At 46.3% G+C, this 24,393-nt stretch overlaps 1 protein-coding gene across 3 annotated transcripts in view; it reads left to right on the top strand.

The window, feature by feature from the left end:
- The window catches only part of LOC115095433 (core histone macro-H2A.2), a 204,465-nt gene that overhangs the window by 136,974 nt on the left and 43,098 nt on the right, over positions 1 to 24,393 (top strand). For all 3 annotated transcript variants that reach the window (XM_029609061.1, XM_029609063.1, XM_029609062.1), the window contains exons 7-8: positions 1,667 to 1,766; positions 13,166 to 13,255. In XM_029609061.1, coding sequence (XP_029464921.1) covers positions 1,667 to 1,766; positions 13,166 to 13,255 — 190 coding nt within the window. The remainder of the gene's footprint in view (positions 1 to 1,666; positions 1,767 to 13,165; positions 13,256 to 24,393) is intronic.

The raw sequence follows: 24,393 nt of genomic DNA, 5'->3' as shown, positions 1-24,393 counted from the left end.
ATCCTCTTGTCAGTAGATTTATGAGAGATTTAATTCACCTTAAACCACCAATTCGGCCACCAGTCACAGAATGGGACCTGACTTTGGTCTTAACAAGACTCATGCGTTCTCCTTTTGAACCCATGAATTCCTGTGATCTTAAATTTCTCACATGGAAGACTAACTTCCTTACTTCGGCTAGAAGGGTTAGTGAGTTACAAGCACTTGTCACGTACTCATCCTATACAAAATTCCTACATGACAGAGTGGTTCTCCGTACGCATCCAAAATTCCTTCCCAAGGTAGTTACGGAATTCCACTTGAACCAATCCATAGTTTTGCCCATATTCTTTCCAAGGCCTCATTCTCACCAAGGAGAACGGGCCTTACACACCTTGGACTGTAAGCGTACGCTAGCTTTTTACTTAGACCGCACTGCAGTCCACAGGAAATCCACTCAACTCTTTGTATCTTATGATCCAAACCAACCGGGAAAAGCAGTGGGTAAACATACTCTATCCAATTGGCTAGCAGACTGCATACAGTTTTGCTATGAAAAAGCAGGCCTTCCTCTCCAAGAGCAAGTAAAGGCGCATTCAGTGAGAGCAATGTCAACCTCAGTAGCACACTATCGTTCAGTGCCAATTCTTGACATATGTAAAGCAGCAACATGGAGTTCTCTTCACACCTTTGCAGCTCATTACTGTTTGGACAAACAAGGACGACAAGATTCAGCATATGGACAATCTGTCTTAAAGAACTTGTTTCCAGTTTAATCCCAACTCCTTCTACATCCAACCTGCTGTAATTTTTGACTGACTCATTTTCACCAACAATACTTCACTGTTGCTTCACTACAAAATGACTCAGCCTCTAGCTTGCTAATCACCCATATGTGAGGACTAGCATCCTGCTTGTCCTGGGATAAAGCAAAATTGCTTACCTTGTAATAGGTGTTATCCCAGGACAGCAGGATGTAGTCCTCACGAAACCCACCCGCCACCCCGCGGAGTTGGGTCCGATACGTTTTTATTATTTTATTTTTGCTAAAACTTATTGCTACATACAAGACTGAAGAGAGACCCCTGTGGCAGAGAATATCATGGCATGCTGGGCATGCTCAGTGGCCTCACAGGGCCAGTCAAATGTTTCTAGAAACTTTGACAGAAAGTTTTCCGCAATAGGGCTCCATCAATGATGTCACCCATATGTGAGGACTACATCCTGCTGTCCTGGGATAACACCTATTACAAGGTAAGCAATTTTGCTTTTCCCCATCCAGACAGCCTTTCCCCTTAATTAAATATTATGTCTCAGTTCCATGTACCTTATTTGCTATGATGCTTCCTTGATTTTCCAGCTGCATCCTGTCTAATGGCTTTTATTATGCCATCTTTTCTACCCACTTAAATTGTCAGCTCTCACTCATTGCACCTGTATGGTATGCATTATTCCTACTCTTGTATTGCCTTGCTTGTTCTACCTTAGCACTTTTGAAAAATTGTTCCTAGTGGTCTGGGTTAAAGAAAGTCCTTAGAGTGCTCTAAACTCAGAAAAATCCTTAATTTTTAATGATTCTGGTGACTGACAAAACTCCCCTTGCTAATTTGGGGATGCTCAAAAATTGAGTTGCAAATTTTGGATTTCACATGTGCATCTTTTTCCTCCCATCTCTCTCAATCTTTAGCTGACCCTGACCCAGAGTGATCTCAGCCATATTGGCTCCATGAAGGTGGAGGGCCTTATCCACCCAACCACTGCTGAAATTGACCTCAAAGAGGACATAGGTAAGACACGAAAAGTAGGGTACGCAAATCTCCGTAAACTCTTTTCTAACTGAAGATAACCGTGCAGAACACAACCAGTGATGACTTTACAGAAAGTACAAGAGGGATGTGCATTGCTGGCTGTTTGTAGCCAAACTGAGTATGGTTAGCATGCTGTACAGTTCTGGGAGTTATAGTGAATTAAATATTTTTGTGCCAAAGGCGGCTGGCCTCATTCAGTTGTCCTCTTTTCATCAAGTTCTTGGCCCTCTGATGTTGCTGCGCCTACTACTTTTATTGCATTCTGCAATATTTTGTGTTATCTAGATTTCTTGTCTTGTTGGCATTTTGCGTCTATTATTATCTTAACTGTATTTCCCTGTACGTACCCGGATCAGTCCAGACTGCTGGATTATGCCTCCCTTTCAGCAGATGGAGACAGAGAAATACTGGACTGATTCGTGGGACTACAGGAATGAAAATTAGCAGGTAAGAGCCAATTTTCCTATGTTTTATTGTACGCCGCCCCAAACAATTTGGGAGGGGTGATCAATAAATACTTTTAAATAAATAAATAAAATAGAGTTCTGTGTAGGATATGGGCAAAGTGAAAATCCAAATAGTGCATATTAATGTTAGTTTTAATTGTTTAAACAATCGTATTAATTACTATGGCAGTACTGTAAAATAAAACAGAATTTCCATTAAGATAAAGGGGCAGTTGACCTCAAATCTGTGAAAGGCAAGAGACTTGCTAGGGAAAAACACATTAAGATCCTACCAGAGCATGTGTTTCTGGGTAGAACAACAAAGAGGGTGTCAGAATCCGGGTCAATATCTGTTCTCTGCACTCCTACTATTATGCAGTGCCTATGACATACAAATAACCTACTCACAAAAACAAAATAGGTTTCACTGGTCAAATTTTCTCATTTATGATGTAACCACACATGTGCAATAAGCCCACATATATTATTTGTAGGACTCACACTCAATGAGTTTGTCTGTCAATCAAACTCATGATTTTGGTCATAGGTCCCTTTAATTTATTTTAATTATTAACTTTAGATTTTTTTGTTTTTTTGAAATTTTTTGATTTCTATCTTGAAATCTACATAAAAAGCTGACGAACTCCAATATTTATCCCAAAACTAGTATATCATCGCAGATCATATTTAAAAGTTATCACAAAAGAGTCAATGGAGCAAAAATCATCTGTGCTACTTCATCACATGTTCATCACAAACTAGATATACCATTACAGATCATATTAGAAGTTATCACAAACAAGTATGTGGAACAATACTCATCTGAACTACTTGAAGAAACAGTCCCGACACGATCGTGTTTCGGACCACCCGGTCCTGCTTCAGGGGAAACCACTTCAAAAACCATACTCCATATCCTGCAATGACTCCAATTTTTTTTTTTTTTTAATTTTATTTTTATGAAGTTTCCAATATACAATAACAAAATCTTTCTCATAAAGAAATACAAGTGCATTATCATTGAGTTCACAAGAAACATTATCTAAATCATAAATATATTTTCCATATAAACAGAAAAAAGCCTCATCTGCTTAATGCACTTTACACATTATAGAGGTAATAATGTGGGGGGCGTAAAGAAATACAGGAGTCAAACAATTGGTAATTTAAACTTAACCATGGTCGACCAAGAAGATATTTTTACATTATTAACCCTCATTCGATGTTACAACTGTCATAGGACATTTAGAGCTCAGGAATTCTCTCAATTGTGGAATATCAAAGAAAATATAGGTCGACCCATGCCAGCCAATAACACACTTACAGGGGTACTTTACTATGAAACTAGCACCGATAGCCAAAACCTCGGGCTTCATCTGAAGAAAAGCTTTACGCCTTACTTGAGTGGCTTTAGCCAAGTCAGGAAATATCCTAACTAGGCCTCCACAGAAAGGTACCCTTAATTTCTTGTAGTAATTTCGCATTATTAAATTTATATCTTGCTCAACGCTTAAAGTCACTAAAAGAGTCTCTCTCCCAGTGACTTCTACATCCGATGCTTCCAGATACTGCGTCAAGTTATCCATATTATCCAGAACGCTAATTCTAGATGTACTTTGCTTCCTGGATAAATGTAGTATCTTCTTAATCTCAGGAATTTTCTCCTGGGATATTCCCAAGAATTCTCCCAGGTATTTTTTTAGCGTTCCCATGCACTGTTCATCTTTTACCACCGGAAAATTCAAAAAACGAAGATTCAAGTGTCTTATGGAGTTTTCAAGGAACTCCATTTTACGCAGTGTTGCTAATCTTTCCCTAGAGAAAGCAGCTGTTACTTCCTTTAAATCTTTTACCTCCGATTCTATTTTCTGGATACTTGTTCCTTGTTCTTGTAATATATGCTGATGATCATGGGCCACCACGTCTAATTTAGCTGAAACACCTAATAACTTATGAGATTGTTCCTGTAGCTTTATGTCCATTCCAGCCATTAGCTCCCATAGGGAGTCTAAGGTCACGATAGCAGGTTTTTCAATCTGATAGGCGATTTGACTCACCTTGTTTTCTCTAGAAATCAAATCCATCCTCTCCACTGCGGGCCTCTTTCTTCCTCCTTCCACCGCAGTTCCATTTAATCCTATCGGGGTTGATGTCGTCGCCACTCCTGGACTGACTCCCTCTGCTCCCTCCGGCTGGTCCGCCTCTAACGAGTTTCCTCGGATCGAACCAACAGCTCCGGGTGTCACCAGGGGGGAAGCTAGCTGCATATTCCTCGGGTTAGGCGGGCTCAGCGTTATTTCTCCCGGCGAGAGGGGTTCTCCTCCTGCCCCTCCGCCAGCGGGAGAGACGGCCCGCCCCATAGGTACTGCAAAATCACGTATTAGCTTCTGATCCGTGGGTAGAGAAGGTTCGGAGGGGAATACCTTTACTCTGCCCTTTCTTTTGTGAGGCATACTGCTAGAAAAATAGCAAAACCTTGCTACTTAATTTCGGAAAATCAAAGAAAAGATCAGAGCGTCTGTGATCTGCTGCCTCTCAGTCGGCCATCTTGGTTACGCCCCCCTATGACTCCAATTTTGCACCGTTCCATCAGCATAGCTTCCTTCCGTGGCTAAATCGACATCTTAATCTCATAACCCGTTTTATATTATTTATGTGTTGCTAATTCCGCTCTACCTTTCTTCCTGGCTACTTTAGCCCCCAAGTTCAATGCCCTTGTTTTATGTAACTTTGCTTGTTTCAGCCTTCTTGTTTGGCTGGTTTACCCTTGGGACAGCTGAGATTAAGCAGAGCTACTCGAAAACTAAAGCTCATCCGGGGGCCGGTTTGTAGACATGCTTATCCCAGGACAAGCAGGATGCTAGTCCTCACATATGGGTGACATCAGTAATGGAGCCCTATGTTCAGAAAAACTTCTTTCAAAGTTTCTATGAAACTTTTGACTGGCACCAGAGTGCCTACTGAGCATGCCCAGCATGCCATGATATTCCCTGCCACAGGGGTCTCCCTTCAGTCTTCTTTTTTCCGTGGAGCCATTAGCCTCGCGGTTACTAGGAGTCCTGTGGAAAATTCTCCACAACTTTAAACTTTAGAAAAGTTAGGAAAAACTTCAGCCGCAAGGGTCTCCCTTTTAGTATACCATCGCGGTAAGTTTTTTCCTTAATTCGCGGTGCTGTGCCGTTCTTTTTGACCGCCTTTTTCCTGGTCATCGGTCGTCGACGGCTGTCCGATCTCAGAATGGCTTCAGGATTCAAAAAGTGCCCTAAGTGCACCAGAAATATGTCTATTACAGACCCCCACCAAGACTGTGTTCTTTGCCTTGGTGAGAACCACGATGTTAGGGCCTGCCCCTTATGTGCCGCCATGGCATCGAAGGGACGTCGACTCCGGATGGAGAAGATGGAACAGCTGTTCAAAATTCAGCTTTTACCTGCAGCATCATCCTCAACGCAATCGTCTCTGGCTGGATCGATTCGTAAGGTGGTGTTAAAGAAGCGAGTCCCAGGTGAGTCGGGAGATGCTTTTCTTTCCTCCCCCTCTCCATCGTCAAGGGCATCGACATCGGGAAGCGAGAAGGCAAAAGAAAAAGAAAAGCATCGCCATCGGCATCGAAGGCCGCACACGTCGACCGCCAACCCGATACCCGTGGTGCCATCGGAGACGGAATCGACTGCTAAGAAACCTCGGTTGGACGTACAGGCTCCAGAGCCATCGATACCAAGGCGATCCCCGCCGATACCGGTGCAGGGAACCGTACCTTCTCAGGGCTCTGAGGAGGTACCGGCATCGCCACTACCGCCTCCCCCCATGGCTGCTCTGATCTCACCAGCCATGCGGGCGGAACTTGATGTTTACATACGTCAAGTGGTACGAGACGCATTCCTCGAAGCGATACCGAGGCCACAACCTTCGACACCAGCGATGCCATCGACGCCGATTCCGGTACCGATGGATATTCCGTCCTCGCCGTTCCGGCACTGATGCCGTCGATGCCTATTCCGGTTCCGACACCGATACCCTCGATGCCGATTCCACCGCCAGCACCGACGAAACCATCGATGCCGATTCCAGAGGTCTGTATTCTTCAGCCTCTGATGGAGAAGTTGGACACCCTAATCCAAGCTGTAGCCAAGTAGCCACAAGATATGGATGAGGGCTCCATGCCAGAACCAATACCAGGTCCTTCTGGAATTGTACCACCTCGGAGACCACAATCTCCAGGATTTCCTTCCATTCCATCGATGCCTTTTAGACCATCAGGTCATCCAAGAGACACTGCAACTGATTCTGACTCAGATGTCTCTACAGACGAGGACATCTTATCCTAATCTTCACCTCCAGAAGATAGAAGAAAGTCACCTCCGGAAGATCTTTCTTTCTCCAATTTTGTAAAAGACATGTCTGAGACTATACCTTTTCAGCTTCTCTCTGAGATTGACTCCAGACAGAAGACATTAGAGGTGCTACAGTTTATAGATCCACCCAAGGAAATACTGGCTATACCAGTACATGAGTATTGCAAGAGCTCAAGTACAGATTGTGGGAGCACCCTGGATCAGTAGCATCAGTCAATAAACGAGCAGATGCTACATACTTAGTCCAGCCAATTCCTGGCTTTCAAAAATCTCAACTACCACACCAGTCGGTGGTAGTTGAGTCAGCCCAGAAAAAGGCTAAAAGGCTCAAAACACATGCTTCCACACCACCAGGAAAAGAAAGTCGATTCCTGGATAGTCTAGGCAGAAAGGTCTTTCAAGGTGCTATGTTGGTCTCAAGAATAAATTCATACCAGTTATTCATGAACCAATATCAACGCAACCTCTGGAAGCAGGTAGAAGGCCTTACCCAAGATCTTCCAGAGCAATTCCAAGAACCTTTCTCACAACTCGTGCATAAGGGCCTAGAAGCAGGCAAGCACGAAGTCAGAGCTACGTACGACAGCTTTGAGACCGCTTCTCGATTGTCAGCCTCAGGAATCATGGCTCGTAGATGGGCTTGGCTGAAAGCTTCTGAGTTACGTCCAGAAGTTCAAGAGAAATTAGCCGACCTTCCTTGTTTAGGTGAGAACCTATTCGTTGACAAGGTCAAGAAAGCAGTGGCCACCATAAAGGACCACACGGAAACTCTCAAGCAATTATCACTGATTCCTCAAGAGTCACAACCACCTTCTAGAAGACTTCCTAGAAGAGATGTCAGAAGGCCTTATTACCGCCAATGACGCTACTACCCACCAACAAGCTGGACAAGACAAGCTAGTCCAACTCAGCGTCCTCAGGCTCGACAAAGGCCTACTAGGCCTCAACCACCTGCGTCAACATCAGGCTTTTGAAATTCAACCAGAGAGCAGAAGCCCCTTTCACAATCCACTTCCAGAATTACCAGTGGGAGGTCGCATAACCTATTACCATCATACATGGACCTCCATAACAACAGACCAAGGGTACTTTCAATTACAGCTCAAGGGTACCGATTGGATTTTCTCACTGTACCAAAAGAAACTCCACCAATCAATTCTTGGACAGTGAACCACCATTCCAAAATCCTAAGAACAGAATTATCCACCCTTCTGAGAGCCAGGGCCATAGAACCAGTTCCCAGGCCTCAGCAGGGCAGAGGATTCTACTCCCGCTATTTCCTCATTCCAAAGAAAACCGGAGGCCTACGTCCAATCCTGGATCTCAGAAATCTCAACAAATTTCTCAAAAAAGAAAAATTCAGGATGGTATTGTTAGGCACCATGCTACCTCTTCTTCAAAAAGGAGATTGGCTCTGCTCTCTGGATCTTCAAGACGCCTACGCTCACATTCCCATCTTTCCTCCTCATCGACAGTACCTGCGATTTCTGATCAAGGGACAACATTTTCAATACCGAGAGCTTCCATTCGGCCTAGCCTCAGCACCTCAAGTGTTCACAAAGTGTCTGGCAGTAGCGGTGGCACATCTTCACAAACAAAGGGTGCATGTATTCCCTTACTTGGACGACTGGCTCATCAGGAGTCAGACACAAGAAGGAGCTCTCAATTCCCTCAAGCTCACTGTCAACTTGCTTCACTCCTTGGGGTTTCTCATCAATTACCAGAAATCCCATTTCACACCATCTCACCTATTACAATTCATAGGTGCAGACCTAAACACCATCACAGCAAAAGCTTTTCTTCCAAGAGACCGTGCTCAAACACTCGCTCTCCTGGCACACTCTTTCCGAACTCAATCTCAAGTTACAGCTCATCAGTGCCTCACCCTACTCGGACACATGGCCTCCACAATTCACGTCACTCCCATGGCCAGACTGACCATGCGATTAATGCAATGGACACTCAAATCTCAGTGGATTCAAGCCATTCAACCATTGTCCACTCTCATTCAGATAACGCAGGAACTACGCTCCTCCCGCCTCTGGTGGACATCAATGAACAACTTGCTAAAAGGCCTACCTTTTGTAGCCCCTGAGGCAGCCACCTTTGGTGGCGAAACTCGGCCAGAGTTGGGCACATGCATATGATTTTCACGTCTCCATCGATAAAAATTTGAAAAAGACTTTTTGTGGCATCCACCACTTTGTTATTTCCCTACCTTTTCAGCAACCAGTTCCCCAAGTGACTTTAACTACAGATGTGTCCACCTTGGGCTGGGGAGCACACATTGGTCATCTAAAGACACAGGGAACGTGGACAAAACTCGAAGCCTCTTTTCAAATAAACTTCCTAGAGCTTCCAGCTATACGTTATGCGCTACATGCGTTCAAGGACTGCCTTTCACACAAGACTGTTCTGATCCAAACGGACAACACAGTAGCCATGTGGTACATCAACAAACAAGGAGGAACAGGTTCCTACCTCCTTTGCCAGGAAGCAGCACAGATTTGGGATTGGGCCCTAGCACATTCAATCCTTCTATGGGCCACTTACCTAGCAGGCATCCACAACATAGTAGCCGATCGTCTAAGTCGTCAGTTCCAACCACACGAGTGGTCCTTGGATTCAACGATAGCAACCAAGATCTTTCAACGCTGGGGTCAACCAACAATTGATCTCTTTGCATCCCATCTGAACTACAAAGTGAACAATTACTGCTCCCTGTTACAACAGGAGAACAGCCTACCAAGGGACGCCTTTGCTCGCCATTGGAACTCAGTCCTGTTATATGCGTATCCACCGATACCACTCATAACCAAAACTCTAGTGAAGCTGCAACAGGACAAAGGGACAATGATACTCATAGCCCCATACTGGCCTCGACAAGTATGGTTTCCCACACTGCTAGACCTCTCAGTCAGGGATCCCATTCGTCTGGGAGTAGCTCCCACTCTCATAACTCAGGATCAGGGTCGGTTGCGCCATCCCAACCTTCAATCCCTGTCCCTGACGGCATGGATGTTGAAAGCTTGATCTTACAACCACTCAACCTTCCAACCACTATATCTCAAGTGCTGATAGCTTCACATAAACCTTCCACTAGAAAGAATTATTCCTATAAATGGAAACTGTTTACTTTGTGGTGCACTCAGAAATCTTTAGATCCCTTCACTTGCCCCACTACCTCACTACTAGATTACCTATACCATCTTTCAGACTCTGGTCTTCGGACTTCATCTGTAAGAGTTCATTTGAGTGCAATCTCAGCTTACCATAACAGGCTGGGAGATGCACCTATCTCTACACAGCCTCTCGTCAGTAAATTTATGAAAGGCTTAACTCACCTTAAACCTCCACTTCATTCCCCAAGCATACAATGGGACCTGAACATAGTATTAACCAGGCTCATGCGTTCCCCATTCGAACCCATGGATACCTGTGACCTTAAATATCTTACATGGAAAACTGTATTCCTCATAGCCATTACATCAGCTAGAAGAGTCAGTGAACTATAAGCTCTTGTCACATACGAAACTTTTACAAAGTTCCTACATGACAGGGTGGTCCTCCGTACTCATCCTGAATTCCTTCCAAAAGTAGTCACGGAATTCCACCTCAATCAATCTATAGTTTTACCAACATTCTTTCCAAGGCCTCACTCTCACCAGGGAGAAAGAGCCTTACATACCTTGGACTGTAAACGTGCGCTATCCTTCTACTTAAACCACACTACAGTCCAAAGAAAATCCAGTCAGCTATTTGTATCTTATGATCCAAACAAACCAGGTAAAGCAGTGGGTAAACATACTTTGTCAAACTGGCTAGCAGATTGCATACAATTTTGTTATGAGGAAGCAGGCCTTACTCTTCAAGGGCGAGTAAAAGCACATTCAGTCAGAGCGATGTCAACCTCAGTAGCGCACCTTCGCTCTGTACCTATTCTGGACATTTGTAAAGCAGCAACATGGAGTTCTCTTCACACGTTTGCAGCTCACTACTGTTTAGACAAAGAAGGAAGACAAGATTCAGCCTATGGACAATCTGTCTTAAAGAACTTGTTTCCAGTGTAATCCCAACTCCTTCTACATCCATCCTGCTGTGATCTTCGGCTGATTCATTTCAACAACAATACTTCACTGTTGCTCCAATCCCAAATGACTCAGCCTCTAGCTTGCTAATCACCCATATGTGAGGACTAGCATCCTGCTTGTCCTGGGATAAAGCAAAATTGCTTACCTTGTAATAGGTGTTATCCCAGGACAGCAGGATGTAGTCCTCACGAAACCCACCCGCCACCCTGCGGAGTTGGGTCCGATACGTTTTATTATTTTATTTTTTGGCTAACGCTAATTGCTACAAAACAGACTGAAGGGAGACCCCTGTGGCAGGGAATATCATGGCATGCTGGGCATGCTCAGTAGGCACTCTGGTGCCAGCCAAAAGTTTCATAGAAACTTTGAAAGAAGTTTTTCCATACATAGGGCTCCATTACTGATGTCACCCATATGTGAGGACTACATCCTGCTGTCCTGGGATAACACCTATTACAAGGTAAGCAATTTTGCTTTATACTGCATAGGTTTTTCTAAAACAGCTAGCTTTGTCCTGCAAAGCATCCTGATTGTGTCCTTTATTTAAAAAAAAAAAAAAAAAACAATTTTTTTTTAAGGATTCAGATCTGTGTTTTATGCTGACTGTGTGGTATATTGCAAGAAGAGAGAGGATTTGTGTTGTTAAAATAAAAGCCTTTTTTGTTATGATGATAATTGTTTTTAATTTTAAAAGGCTGTTAGGAAAAAAGACACATTTTATTCCTGTCTTGCTTAGAAACCTGCTCTTATCTGTCTATTGATTTATTTTACTTATTTATTGATTTTTATTTTATTTATATTCCACCTTTCAGCACTTCAAATTGGATTATATTCAGGTACTATAGGTATTTCCCTATCCACAGAGGGCTTTCAATCTAAGGGGCCTATTTACTAAAGGCTTTCTTGCAATTTGTGTCCATAGGGAAAATGCTTAGTAAATGACTCCTTCCCCCCCCCCCCCCCCCCCCCCAGGTTTATACTTGAGGCAATGGAAATGTGATGTGATTTGTTCTAGGTTATAAGGAGTATTGGCAGGATTTGAACCCTGGATTCCCTACCTGCTGCTCTTACACTAGGCTACTTCTTCATTCCATTTTCTGCTGTTTTTATACAAAATAAAAACAATACATTGCCTGTTTAAAGTGCTAAACACAACATTTTGCCATAGCCATCCCAGAAGTTTGGAGCACTGAAGCTAGAATTGGCCTTGAACATTATAGAGAAATGTGAAATATTAATTTATTTTTTTTAAATAACTGTTCATGCAGTTTTCAGTTTCAAAAGTCAAGCGCAGCGTGCAAAGAAAATAACACAATAAAAGAAAAGTAATTGATCATGTATAGACGGAACAAAGTAAGGGAAATAAGATAAAATTCTACTCTTACCTAGTTCTTGAGGGCAATTTTCCATGGGTAAAACAGTATTTTATTGTGGAAATTGCCTAATCTTTCTGTGCACAAAAGTAAGTGTGTACTTTTATGCCCCGAAAGAAGGCATTCCAGGGGGGGAGCCTAACATCAGTGCAGGGCAAAATGCTAGAAGTCATTCTTAAAAATGAAATCACTGGCCATATAGGTAGATATGGCTTAATAGAGCAGCGACCACTTTTTTTTTTTTAAGCAAGGGAGAGTCTTGTCTTACCAATCTTTTAGAATTTTTTGAAGATGTAAATAAACATGTAGCTAAAGGTGAGCAGGTTGATATGGTATATTTGGATTTTCAGAAGAAGGCTTTTGACAAATTTCACCAGGAGAGACTCCTCAGGAAATTACAAAGTCAGGGGATAGGCAGTGTTCTATTCTGGACTGGTAACTGGTTAAAAGGCTGGAAACAGAAGGAAGAACTAAATGGTTAGTTTTCCAAATAGAGAAAGAGAATTAGTGGAGTACCACAGGGATTAGTACTGGGACCTGTGCTATTTAACATATTCATAAATGATCTGGAAAAGGGAATGACGAGTAAGGTGATCAAATTTGCAGCTGACAAAAAAAAATATTCAAAGGTTTTAAAAATAAAAAAATAAAAAAGATTGCAAGGAACTGTAGAAGGACCTTGTGAGTCTAGGAGACTAGGAGATGCAATTTAATGTGTAAAAGTGCAAAGTGATGCATATAGGGAAAAATAATCCCAATTACAGGTGCACAATGCTGGATTATGTATTGGGAATCACTACCCAGGAAAAGGACCTTGGAGTCCTCATGGACAATACATTGAAATCCTCTGCTCAGTGCGCAATGGTGATCATAAAAGCAAATAGAATGAAGAAAAAAAAATGGAAAATATCATATTGCCTCTGTACATTATACAGTTGATAAAGTAAATGTTCTCTTTCACCTACTTAGTTACTCTTGATGCTTCTGAGCCCAGTATATTTGGCTTATAGATTTGAAATCTTCTGACCAAAAGGCACCTGTCTGAAGATGTGTTTCAGCCTATTCTTTCTCTTGTTCCTATGTGCAAGATGATGGCATTATTCATGTTTGCAGGTAATGCTTTGGAGAAAGCTGGAGGGAAGGAGTTCCTGGAAGCAGTAAAGGACCTCCGCAAATCTCATGGGCCCCTCGAAGTTGCTGGAGGTTAGGACCATTTTAATTTTTCTGATAGGGCTGCTTCTTTTTATGCAGTACATCTCAAATATACCTCATCTAGTCTGGCTCTCATCTCTCTAATTCTGAAACTCACTTACCAGTAATACCACTATTATTATACTGTACTTCTCCAACAGTAAGTTCTGTTGGGTTATCTTTGTTGGAGGGTAACAGACAGTCACCACTAGAATCCACAAGTGCATTGTTTCCTAACCATGTTTTGGAGGCATACCTAACCAGTTTGGTTTTCAGGATATCCTTAGTGACTATGCATGAGATACATTTGCATATGTGGAGATATGGTTTATGCTAATATATTGTTACAGTATAGTTAGTGGACCCAAGATAGTGTAACAGTCTTACCTTGACTTGCCCTTGGACCACAGCAAGATACCCGGTCAAGGGTGTATTCCAGTACGCCTGGATTGGCCATCGATAAAAGAAGGTCCAGCCACAATCCGGTCCAGCGGCAGGTAGCAAGCAAAAAAAAGTCCAAGGCACAATCCGGGTCAAAGAGGCAGGCAGCAAGCAATAGAAAGTCCAGGGCACAATCCGGGTCAGCAAGGTGGGTAGCAAGCAAGAGAAGGTCCAGGGCACAATCCGGTTCAACGAGACAGGTAGCAAGCAATCCGAGAGCAGCACCAGCACAAGCAAGCCTATAGCCAAGGCAAATGCTGTGCTGAAGAGTGGCGTTTAAATAATCCCATTTCCCGCGCTAACGTGGGGGACTTCCAGGTGAAGCAATGATGTGCCGCAGTGGAAGGAGTCATGACGTGGCGTGCGTCAACCTGCGCCGCAGCTCGGGAATGCCGCCGAGGAATGTGGCTGCTGGCCCCGACGGAAGGAACTGAATGCTGCAAGTTGCTGAATGGTAACATATATCTTATGCATAGTCATTGAGGGTATCCTGAAAACCAGACCAGTTAGGGGAGACATCAGGACTGGATTGGGAAATACTGCAATGTAAAGCAGAAAACATTGTCTCTTTTCTACTTCTTTTCCTTCCCCAGCCACAGATCTCCTTCCATCCAATTTTAACTATGGACTCTGGATAAAGATCATAGCTCTGCAGCAGTGGTTATTATAAAATTTAAGATTTATTCTTCTCTATAGTATGTTTACTGCAGTAGCAGGCTAAGCTGCAGGAGGTGTCTGTAGAGCTGCTACCTTTCAACATTGTTGCCTGGTAGAAATCCAGAAGAATACATGAATTTGACTTTTCATTGTCCAAGTTGTAAAGTATCATTTTACATGTTGACTTTATTTTGGTTGCATTGGCCATGTCTAAACAAATTATTTCCAGGCCTGGTTCCAGGATTTTACCTTTTGGGGGTCCATTAAAATAGAGGCAAAAGTAAAGGGGTAGGGTTCTGAGGTCAATGTAGGCCTCTAGAACCTGGCGATTTTAGATGTTCAGATACGCAATATGAGAATTTCTGATTGTTTCATTCCTGGAAATGATTTTATATCACACTGATATAAATATAAAATCTATTAGTAATCAAATCACAATGAACAATTATATGCATGCTTAACTAAATTTAGATTTCTTACTTCAGATAAGGAAGAGAGAAGTAAATGTTAAACCACACACAACCTCTCTTCTAAAATAAAAACTGTCATTTGCAAGGTAATACACAAGATGGCACGAAGAAGACTATAGCAGTGCCACGTCTGTTATTACACCTAGATTAAAAAAAATTTTACAAAATATATAATCTAAACTTTCAGATTCTCCTAGGACAAGCAGGATGGTAGTCCTCACATGTGGGTGACATTATCCAGTGGAGCCCGACATGGAAACCTTTTGTCAAACTTTGACTGGCAGACTGAGCATACTCAGCCTGCTGCTATCCGCACGTCCACGCAAAGTCCCCCTTCAGTTTATTCTTTTCCGCGGTGCAATAGCCTCGCGATGCTATCCGCACGTCCACGCGAAGTCCCCCTTCAGTTTATTCTTTTCCGCGGTGCAATAGCCTCGCGATTGTGGAGCTCCAACTCCTTGAAATTGTTCAAATCTTTTTTGAGTATTTTTTTCCTCGTCGGGTCCCCCTTCATGGTCTGTTCCTTTCCTTCCCAGTAGGTATCCTTGTTCTTTGACCTTTTTTGGCATTCTTCGCAGTTGATTCCCGACCCTTGCACCGTGGTGGCCATCAACCGTGCACCGGCCTCCTTTTTGATGGCATTGTCAGGTTTTCGACAGTGCCCGCAGACCGTGTCCATCAAGGACCCGCACAAGGTCTGTATCCTCTGCCTGGGGGCCTCGCACGACCTCTGTAGGTGCCGTTTGTGTGACCAAATGACACCCAAAGGTTGTCGGGCGCGCTTAGATAAAATGGAGAAGCTCTTTGGGACTCCGAAAACTTCCACTCCTGCTTCGGAGTCCTCGACGCCCAAGGATCGCGGGGAACCATCTCAGTCTCTTCCACTGGCGATCCCACTATCCAGCACCCCTAAGGATTGGGGAGAAGGGAAATGGGTGGTCTATCCCCTCCCGCAGACCTCAGGGTCATCAACATCCTTGGCGCCGGGGAAAGACCAGGCCAAGCACCGGAAGTCCAGAAAGTACTAACACCGTCTGGACATGGTTCTAGTTCCGGAGTGGCATCGACGATGACCGAGCCGCCATCAAAGTGGCACCGGCCACCGGAGGCCCCATCCTCTGGTGCCCCTGGTAGCCTGAGGCGTTCCCCACCGACTCCGGTGCAGGGCGCCATGCCACCTCGTGCCTCGTCACCCTCCAACAGTCCTGACCACTCAGGACTTCCAGGAGGATTTGGACTCCAGGGTGCAGTCGGCGTTGCTCAAAGCGCTCCAGAGAGTTGAATTGCCGATGCCTGAGCCTCTGCCATCGATGCTCGCACCCCTGCTGGAGCGTCTGAACGTCCTTCTTGGCGCCCTACTGATGCAACTGGTGCTCAAGAGTCCCACGATGCCTCCTTGGCCACTGACACCACAGGAGCGATCCCGATTCCCAGGTCCGAGGAGGAGGAGACCTCAGGACTGGGCAACCTTGCCTGCGGTTCCCCGGGCTGCTGCCAGTTCCTCCCGGCTTGTCACGGCCGATGCCCCCTCGATGTCGGGGGTTCCGTCGGTGCCCTTGGGGCTCAGGCCTACTGTCCCTCATGGCCCCAGCCCTTGGTGCCTGGGCCTCAGTGAGGAGGGAGGGTCCTTATGACCCTTGGGGACTCATCCTCTAAGTTCTCCGACGACCCCATCTCAGAGCCTTCCCCACCAGAGGAGCGACATCTATCTCCACCTAAAGACCTGTCGTTTTGCGAGCTTTGTAAGGGCAATGGCAGAAACCATCCCCTTCCAGCTCCTTTCGGAGGAGAATACCCGTCGTAAGATGCTGGAGGTTCTCCAGTTCATCGATGCTCCCAAAGAAATCATGGCAGTGCCTATCCACGACAATTTTAAGTAGCTGCTCCTCCGTATGTGGGAACACCCGGTGTCTGTATCCCCGGTCAATAGGAAGGCCGATGCTACTGATTTGGTGCAATAGGCCGTGGGCTTTGAAAGGAAGCACTTCCTCCACCAGTTGTGGAGTCTGCCCTGAAGAAGGTCAGACGTTCCTGGATGCACGCTTCTGTCCCTCTAAGGAACACAGGGAACTCGATGGCATAGGGAGGAAAATGTTTCAGGTGCTATGCTGGTAGCCCGCATTTCCTAACGTGTAGCAGATGGACTCAGGACCAATGGGTATAATGTATTCCTGATAGCAGTTGGAGACGGATCAGATTTGAATCTGATGTCAGCCCTAGTACATATACCCCTGCAGGAAGTGCAGCTCTTCAGTATTTTCCGTCTCCATAGCAGTTCGGGACTCTAGGCATGCTAGCACAGCGTTAGAGTAATTTAGCAAAGAAAACCAAAACAAGAAGAAATCTTACTTCTACAGACGAGCCCCGCTCTCCTGCGGTGACATCCATTGGGTCCCTCCCCCAGTTGAGAATTCCCGAGGTGATTTCCGCGATCCCTCGGTCGTAAGCCTCGGTCCGGGGACCTAGCCCCTGACATCGGGTGAGGCTGAGAGGCAGCGGGTGCAACTTCAAGCGTGGCGGTGAAGGTATTTTCCCTCTCCCCCCGCAGCCAGAGACCACCCGGAACGAAACCGGGAAGCGCCGAGGCAAGGTAAGGTAGAGATCTATTTAAAAGTCTCCGGTCTCCGAAGCTTGAGGAGTCGCACAGATCGCCAGCCGGGACCAGTGCCACTGGGTTGATCTGCCCTAGCAGGGCTAGACCCCGGTCAGATCCGAGGGTCCTCCCACGTGGAGACCCTCCGAGGTGGTCGCCATATTGCCTGCGTGGTCACCGTCACTATTTTGATCTGTTCGCCGCCCCAATCCGTGCGCACAGAGGCGAGCCGTGCGCACAAATACCTTGTGCGCACAACATCGCATGCCCAAGTACCATGCGCACAAGTGACGCGCATAGCCACGTGCTTTCTGTGCCGGTCGCATAACTTTGATCTGTGTGCACAACAGCGCGCACATCTCCCTGAGCACGTAACAATCCTACGCGCACAACTTCTACGCACCGGAGCACATATCTAAGCCACCCAGGCCCTATATTTTACGTGCACAAACCATGGCACCACCGGAAAAGAAGCTCAAGGCTCAGGGCCTTTGCCCAGCATGCCACATTAGAGCTGCAGAGCATGAGGACGTCACAGCCCTTTGTATACAGTGCGAGGAGGCCCTGAGGGATCCAACCCATGGCCATCCCCAGCCGCTACCGGGTTCCAGCTTCTCAAACAGTACGCCGGACCTAGCATCTCCCAGCAGGACCCTCCGTCAAACAGGGCTCCCCAGGGACACAGCGCCTCTTAATTTAGATCCAGCATCTATCTCCTGGGTGGAATTCTTCAAAGGCCTGCATACCTTCATCCACATGCAACCGGGGCCTCTGATAATACGGCCACAACCTCCGCCAGAGGACTTCAACAGCCCGGAACCCTCTATGCCCAGGAAAGCGATTCCAATGCCCAGAAGCCCCACCTTTGGGGATCACGGGCAACTCAGTTGAGGAATCAGAACCCCTGGAGGAAGGGGAACTCCCTCCGGGGAACAGAGCCCCACCGAACCATGAGGCGCTTCTTCGCCAAGGACCAGCTTCCAGACCTGGTCACACACAGCTTGAAAGAGCTCTCTATCCTGGGCACAAGTGCCTCGGGGGAACCTAAGACGAATCCCCTACTATAGGGACTCCATCAGACCTCCCGCATTTCCCACTATTACAAGCCATCCAGTAGCTAATTGACCTGGAATGGGATTCCCCAGAGACCACGTTCAAAGGGGGGGGGCGTGCCCTGGCAGCCATGTACCCTCTGGACCCAGCTGCCAAAGATCTCCTGGCATGTCCGAAAGTGGATGCCATGGTCTGTGCGGTCTCGAAGCGCACTACCATGGTCTGTGCGGTCTCGAAGCGCACTACGATCCCAGGAGGAGCAGCACTTAAGGATGCTCAAGACAGACGTCTGGAATCCATCCTCAAACAGTCTTTTGACGTCTCTGCTATGTCTTTACAGATCGCGGCCTGCTGTGCCTTGGTGACACGCGCCTGCTTATCACAGACCAGGAACAAAACTCCTGGGGAAGTCCTGGAACCAGCAGTATCATTCCTCACGGATGCCACTTCTGATCTGGTACGCACCGCAGCTAGAGGAGTGTCATTCGCCATGGCAGCCAGAAGTCAACTCTGGCTCCGAAGCTGGTCGGCTGACTCATCTTCCAAAATGAGACTCACAAGGATGCCCTTCAAGGGAACCCTCCTGTTCAGAAGCGAACTAGAGAAACTAGCCAACAAATGGGGCGAATGCCCACTGCCAGAGCTACCGGACAGGAATAAGAGAAACCAGCAACCCTTCCCCTGAACTTCCAGAGGCAGAGGATCACAGCGCTTCAACCCATACAGAAGCACATATCAAGCGGCTCGCCCCGCAGGCAGGAGCCAGTCCTTTCGGAACAAGCACAACAAAAGGGGAGACAGCTCAGGCCCAGACCCCAGCCTCACCCCTCAATGAAAATCAGCTGACCTGTCCAAAGGAAGGAGCCACAGAGGGCAGACTTGCCCTATTCTACCAAAGATGGGTCGAGATAACTTTGGACAAGTGGGTCCTAACCATCATTCGAGAGGGATATTACCTAGATTTCCACCACCTCCCTCCAGACGAGTTTGTGGAATCCCCCTGCCATGACCCTTCCAAGAGGATGGCAGTGGAAACTACACTGACCAGATTGCTAGTCTTAGAGGCTATAACACCGGTGCCTGCACAGCAAATAAATACTGGACATTATTCCATCTATTTTATCATTCCCAAGAAAGAAGGAACGTTCCGGCCCATCCTGGACCTCAAATCGGTCAACTGTCACCTGAAGATTCCTCGCTTCCGCATGGAAACCCTATGCTCAGTAATAAGGGCGATACAACCAGGAGAGTTCCTTACATCCCTGGATCTGTCAGAAGCCTACCTACACATTCTGATCCATCAAGAGCATCAGCGCTTTCTACGCTTCATGATCCTGGACTGTCACTACCAGTTCCGGGCACTACCATTCGGGTTAGCCACAGCATCCCAGACGTTCACCAAGATCATAGTGGTAGTGGCAGCAACACTGAGGAAGCAAGGAATCCTCGTACACCCTTATCTAGACGATTGGCTGATCAGGGCGAAATCCCCAGAGGAAAGCCACCAGGCGACCAACAGAGTCAAAACTCTACTGGAGAGCCTCGGGTGGGTGGTCAACACAAACAAGAGCTGTCTGCAGCCCTCCCAATCTCTAGAATACTTGGGAGTCTGGTTCGACCCCAAACAAGACAAGGTCATCTTGATACTGACAAGGAGATCAAAACTGATGACCCAGTTGCGAACCTTGTTGAGCGAGCTTCGCCCCACAGCATGGGGCTACCTCCAAGTCCTCTGCTTCATGGCATCCACACTGGAAGTAGTGCCATGGGCAAGAGCTCATATGAGATCCCTACAGCGCTCACTACTATCATGATAGAATCCGTTATCCCAGAACTACACCGTACATCTTCAGCTCCTGGACAAAGTTCGGACCCAACTACGATGGTGGCTACAAGAAGGCCATCTGAGCCAGGGAGTGAGACTATCCTCACCAACCTGGATCCTGCTCAACACAGACGCCAGCCTATGAGGATGGGGAGCACACTGCCAGGAGCTAACCGCCCAGAGACAATGGAACAAAGAAGAGTCGGGATGGAACATCAATTGCCTAGAAGCCCGGGCAGTTAGACTAGCCTGCCTATGGTTCGGTCACAGACTCAGAGACAAATCAGTCAGAGTAATGTCAGACAATGCCACAACAGTGGCCTACATCAACCATCAGGGAGGAACCAGGCGCCAATAAGTGTTTCTGGAAGTAGAACCCCTAATGTCATGGGCGGAAGTGAACCTTCTAGAGATCTCGACCGTCCACATCATGGGGAAAGACACCGTCGCTGCGGATTACCTCAGCAGAGAAAGACTAGACCCAGGAGAATGGAGGCTGTCGACCACAGCATTCCAATTGATAGTAAACTGTTGGGGAACACCAACCATGGACCTCTTGGCAAACCGGTCCAACGCCCAAGTGCCCAGCTTCTTCAGCCACAGGCGGGAACCTCAGTCCCAGGGAATCGATGCCCTGGTACAGACCTGGTAAAGGAAACTCTATTATACGCCTTCCCACTGTAGCCCCTATTGGGCGCAATCATTCACAAGATAGAACACCACAGGGGACCAGTACTTCTAGTGGCCCCGGACTGGCCAAGAAGGCAGTGGTACGCAGACATGTGAAGGCTGCTGACAGGGAGCCCCCTCCCACTATCTCCACACAGAGACCTGCTCCAACAGGGACCGATCCTCCATGAGGATTCCCCTCGATTCTCTCTTACAGCCTGGCCATTGAGAGGACTCGCCTGAGGAAGATCGGATACTCGGGGGCAGTAATTGACACCCTGTTCCGAGCACGCAAGTTCTCCACATCCCTAAGGATTTGGAGAGTATTTGAAACCTGGTGTGAGGACCGCAACATCGTTCCATGCTCAGTCAAAATTCCTGCGATTTGGAATTCCTGCAGAACGGTCTACAGAAGGGATTGTCTCTCAACTCCCATCAAGGTACAGGTGGCCGCATTGTTATGCTACGGAACCAAGAGCGAGAGCAGCAGCCTAGCCTCTCACCCGGATGTCTCCCGCTTTCTGAAAGGAGTCGAGCAGATTCAACCACCCCTAAAGTGGCCGGTGCCTCTTTAGAACCTCTCTACGACTATTAACATTGAAGACAGCCTTCCTGGTGGCAGTCTGTTCGGCCTGTCGTATCTCCGAGCTACAAGCACTGTCCTGCCGGGAGCCGTTCCTCAGACTCACCCCGGGAACCATCCAGTTACACACGGTCCCGTCCTTCCTCCCCAATGAGCATAAGAATTTGGAAGAGTCTCTCAGTCTACGCCACCTCAACATCGGCAGACTCCTAGTCCGATACCTGGAAAGGTCGGAATCTGTACGAAAGACGGACCATCTATTCGTCCTTCACAGCAGGAAGAAGCAAGGGGAAGCGGCCTCACGAGCAACCATAGCCCGCCGGATCAAAGAAGTCATCAAGACAGCCTACGTAGAAGCAGGCAAGCCACCGTCTTTACAAGTCAAGGCCCATTCCACTAGAGCCCAGGCAGTGTCCTGGGCGGAAACCAAGATGCTGTCACCCGCCGAGATCTGTCGGGCTGCGACATGGTCCTCCATCCACACCTTCTCCAGGTTTTACCACCTGGATGTTCAGGCTCGAGAGGACACAGCATTTGCAAGGGCAGTTCTAAGTGGGCCACAGGCAGCCTCCCACTCAGTTCGGGAGTAGCTTTTTTTCTCACAGGACAAGCAGATGGTAGTCCTCACATATGGGTGACATCACAGGATGGCACCCAATCACTGAACACTTTTGTCAAAGTTTCTAGAACTTTGACTGGCACTTACTGGGCATGCCCAACATGGCACTAAACCTGCAGCCAGCAGGGGTCCCCCTTCAGTCTTCTTTTTTCCGCACAGCAGTAGCCATGCGGGTTAAGGAGCTCCACAGAGATTCCTGAAATAAGATCCTCTTATGATATCTTTGACACCGCTTCCAGGGTATCTGCAGCTGCTATTTCTGCAAGAAGATGGGCCTGGCATAACCTATTTGGACATACTGAACATCCTGAGCAAACTTCATCTGTATCAGTTATCATCAGTTGTCTATCCGCCTTATTGGTAACACAGGCCCTCAAATTCTGACCCTTTGAGAAAGCGAACACCGGACGTTCCTGACAACCCGGGATAGAATTCAACAGGTTCCAATGACTATTAATGATCTTCCGTATACAATCACTTCTAGTGGAATAAGGTAGTACACAAACAATCCTCTCCACAGACTCTTTCTCAGCCTTCAATAATAAATTATCTCTGTGTGCATATAGCCCACGCTTAAATGCGCGTCTAACTACCTTTCTCGGATACCCACGTGCAACAAATTTATTTGACAACACTTCAGCCTTGATTTTATATTCACTCACAGATAAACAAATCCTCCTGTATCTAAGGAACTGGCCAATGGGCACACTTTCCCTAAGTCTCCGTGGATGGAACTCCCAAAATGTAAAATGGAATTCCTATCCGTTTCTTTTACAAACACAGAAGTTTCAATCTTACAGTTAGTACAATGTACTTTAACATCCAAAAAGCTAATCTCAGTACTACTATGTTGACAGCTAAATTGGAGATTAACATCTGCCGGATTCAACCATAATTCAGATTCCATTAAAGATGCTACATCTCCTACCCAGATCCAAAAGAGATCATCAATGAATCTCTTATAACATCTCATATGGGAGAAAAAACGACTGGAGTAAATACACCTTTCCTCAAATCGAGACATGTAAAGGCATGCTATTGATGGGGCCACTGGAGAGCCCATGGGGATCCCAGTGACCTGTTTGTAAAAGGTACCTTGAAATGTGAAATAAAATTCACATAAGATGATCTCTGCCAACTGCATCATGTAAGACATTCTGACAGATGAGAGCTCATTATTCTCCACCTTTTCATTCAATACCTGCATCACCACATTAACAGCTTCCCTCTGTGGTATATCAGTGTAGAGAGCAGTTACATCAGCCGTAACAAGTAATTGTTCAGATCCCACATCTACCTCGTTCAAACATCCCAAAAATTGGGTCGAATCCTTTATATAGGATTTGATCTTCATAACCCTATCCTGAAGGAGATTGTCCAATATTTTAGCTATGGGTTAAAAAATAGATCCTATGCCTGACACAATAGGGCGGCCAGGAGGTACAGTCAAAGATTTGTGAATTTTTGGAAGGAAATATATATACGGTGCTATCGGATAATCCGGCAGCTGTTAATAGCTGTTAATAAGTAGTAATATTGACAACTAAATTGTTATAAGATTACAGTAAATTGTGAGTGTTAATGTTATATACAAAAAATCATTTCATGGGGTTCCCTATGTATGTTGTATTCCTCCAAACAGCCATTCAGGAAGGATACTAAAAAGTCATTCTTCCGTCCAAAGAAGTCCTATCCACCACCGTCTAGAACTCGTTCCACAAGACCTTTCCAAAAGGCCCAGTCTCGTCAACCTCGGAAACAAAAGCCGCAAGCAGCTCCTCAGCTGGGTCCTGCTTCCGGTTTTTGACTCCTGCATAGAGAGCAGCAGCCAGCCCCCACTGCCTCAGATACCAGTGGGAGGTTGATTGTGCCATTTCCACAACAGGTGGCACACAGTCACCTCAGACCAGTGGGTCCTTGCCATAATCTCTCAGGGTTTTTTCCTGAACTTTCTCTCCATCCTACCGGACTCCCCACCTCTGCTGACGTGGGGGACATCCGACCACTCACCACTCCTGGAACAGGAGGTCTCCCTCCTCTTCCAGTCCAGAGCAATAGAACCAGTGCCCTACTCCCAATAAGGCCTAGGATTCTATTCCCGGTACTTTCTAATCCCCAAAAAATCAGGCGGCGTTCATCCAATTCTGGACCTATGTGCCCTCAACAAGTACCTCCACCGAGAAAAGTTCAAGATGGTAACCTTGGGTTCCCTTCTTCCTCTTCTGCAAAGAGGAGACTGG

The sequence above is a fragment of the Rhinatrema bivittatum genome, chromosome 7, assembly GCF_901001135.1.
Source record: "Rhinatrema bivittatum chromosome 7, aRhiBiv1.1, whole genome shotgun sequence".
Taxonomy (NCBI): domain Eukaryota; kingdom Metazoa; phylum Chordata; class Amphibia; order Gymnophiona; family Rhinatrematidae; genus Rhinatrema; species Rhinatrema bivittatum.
This window is presented reverse-complemented; position numbering and strand designations above follow the sequence as displayed.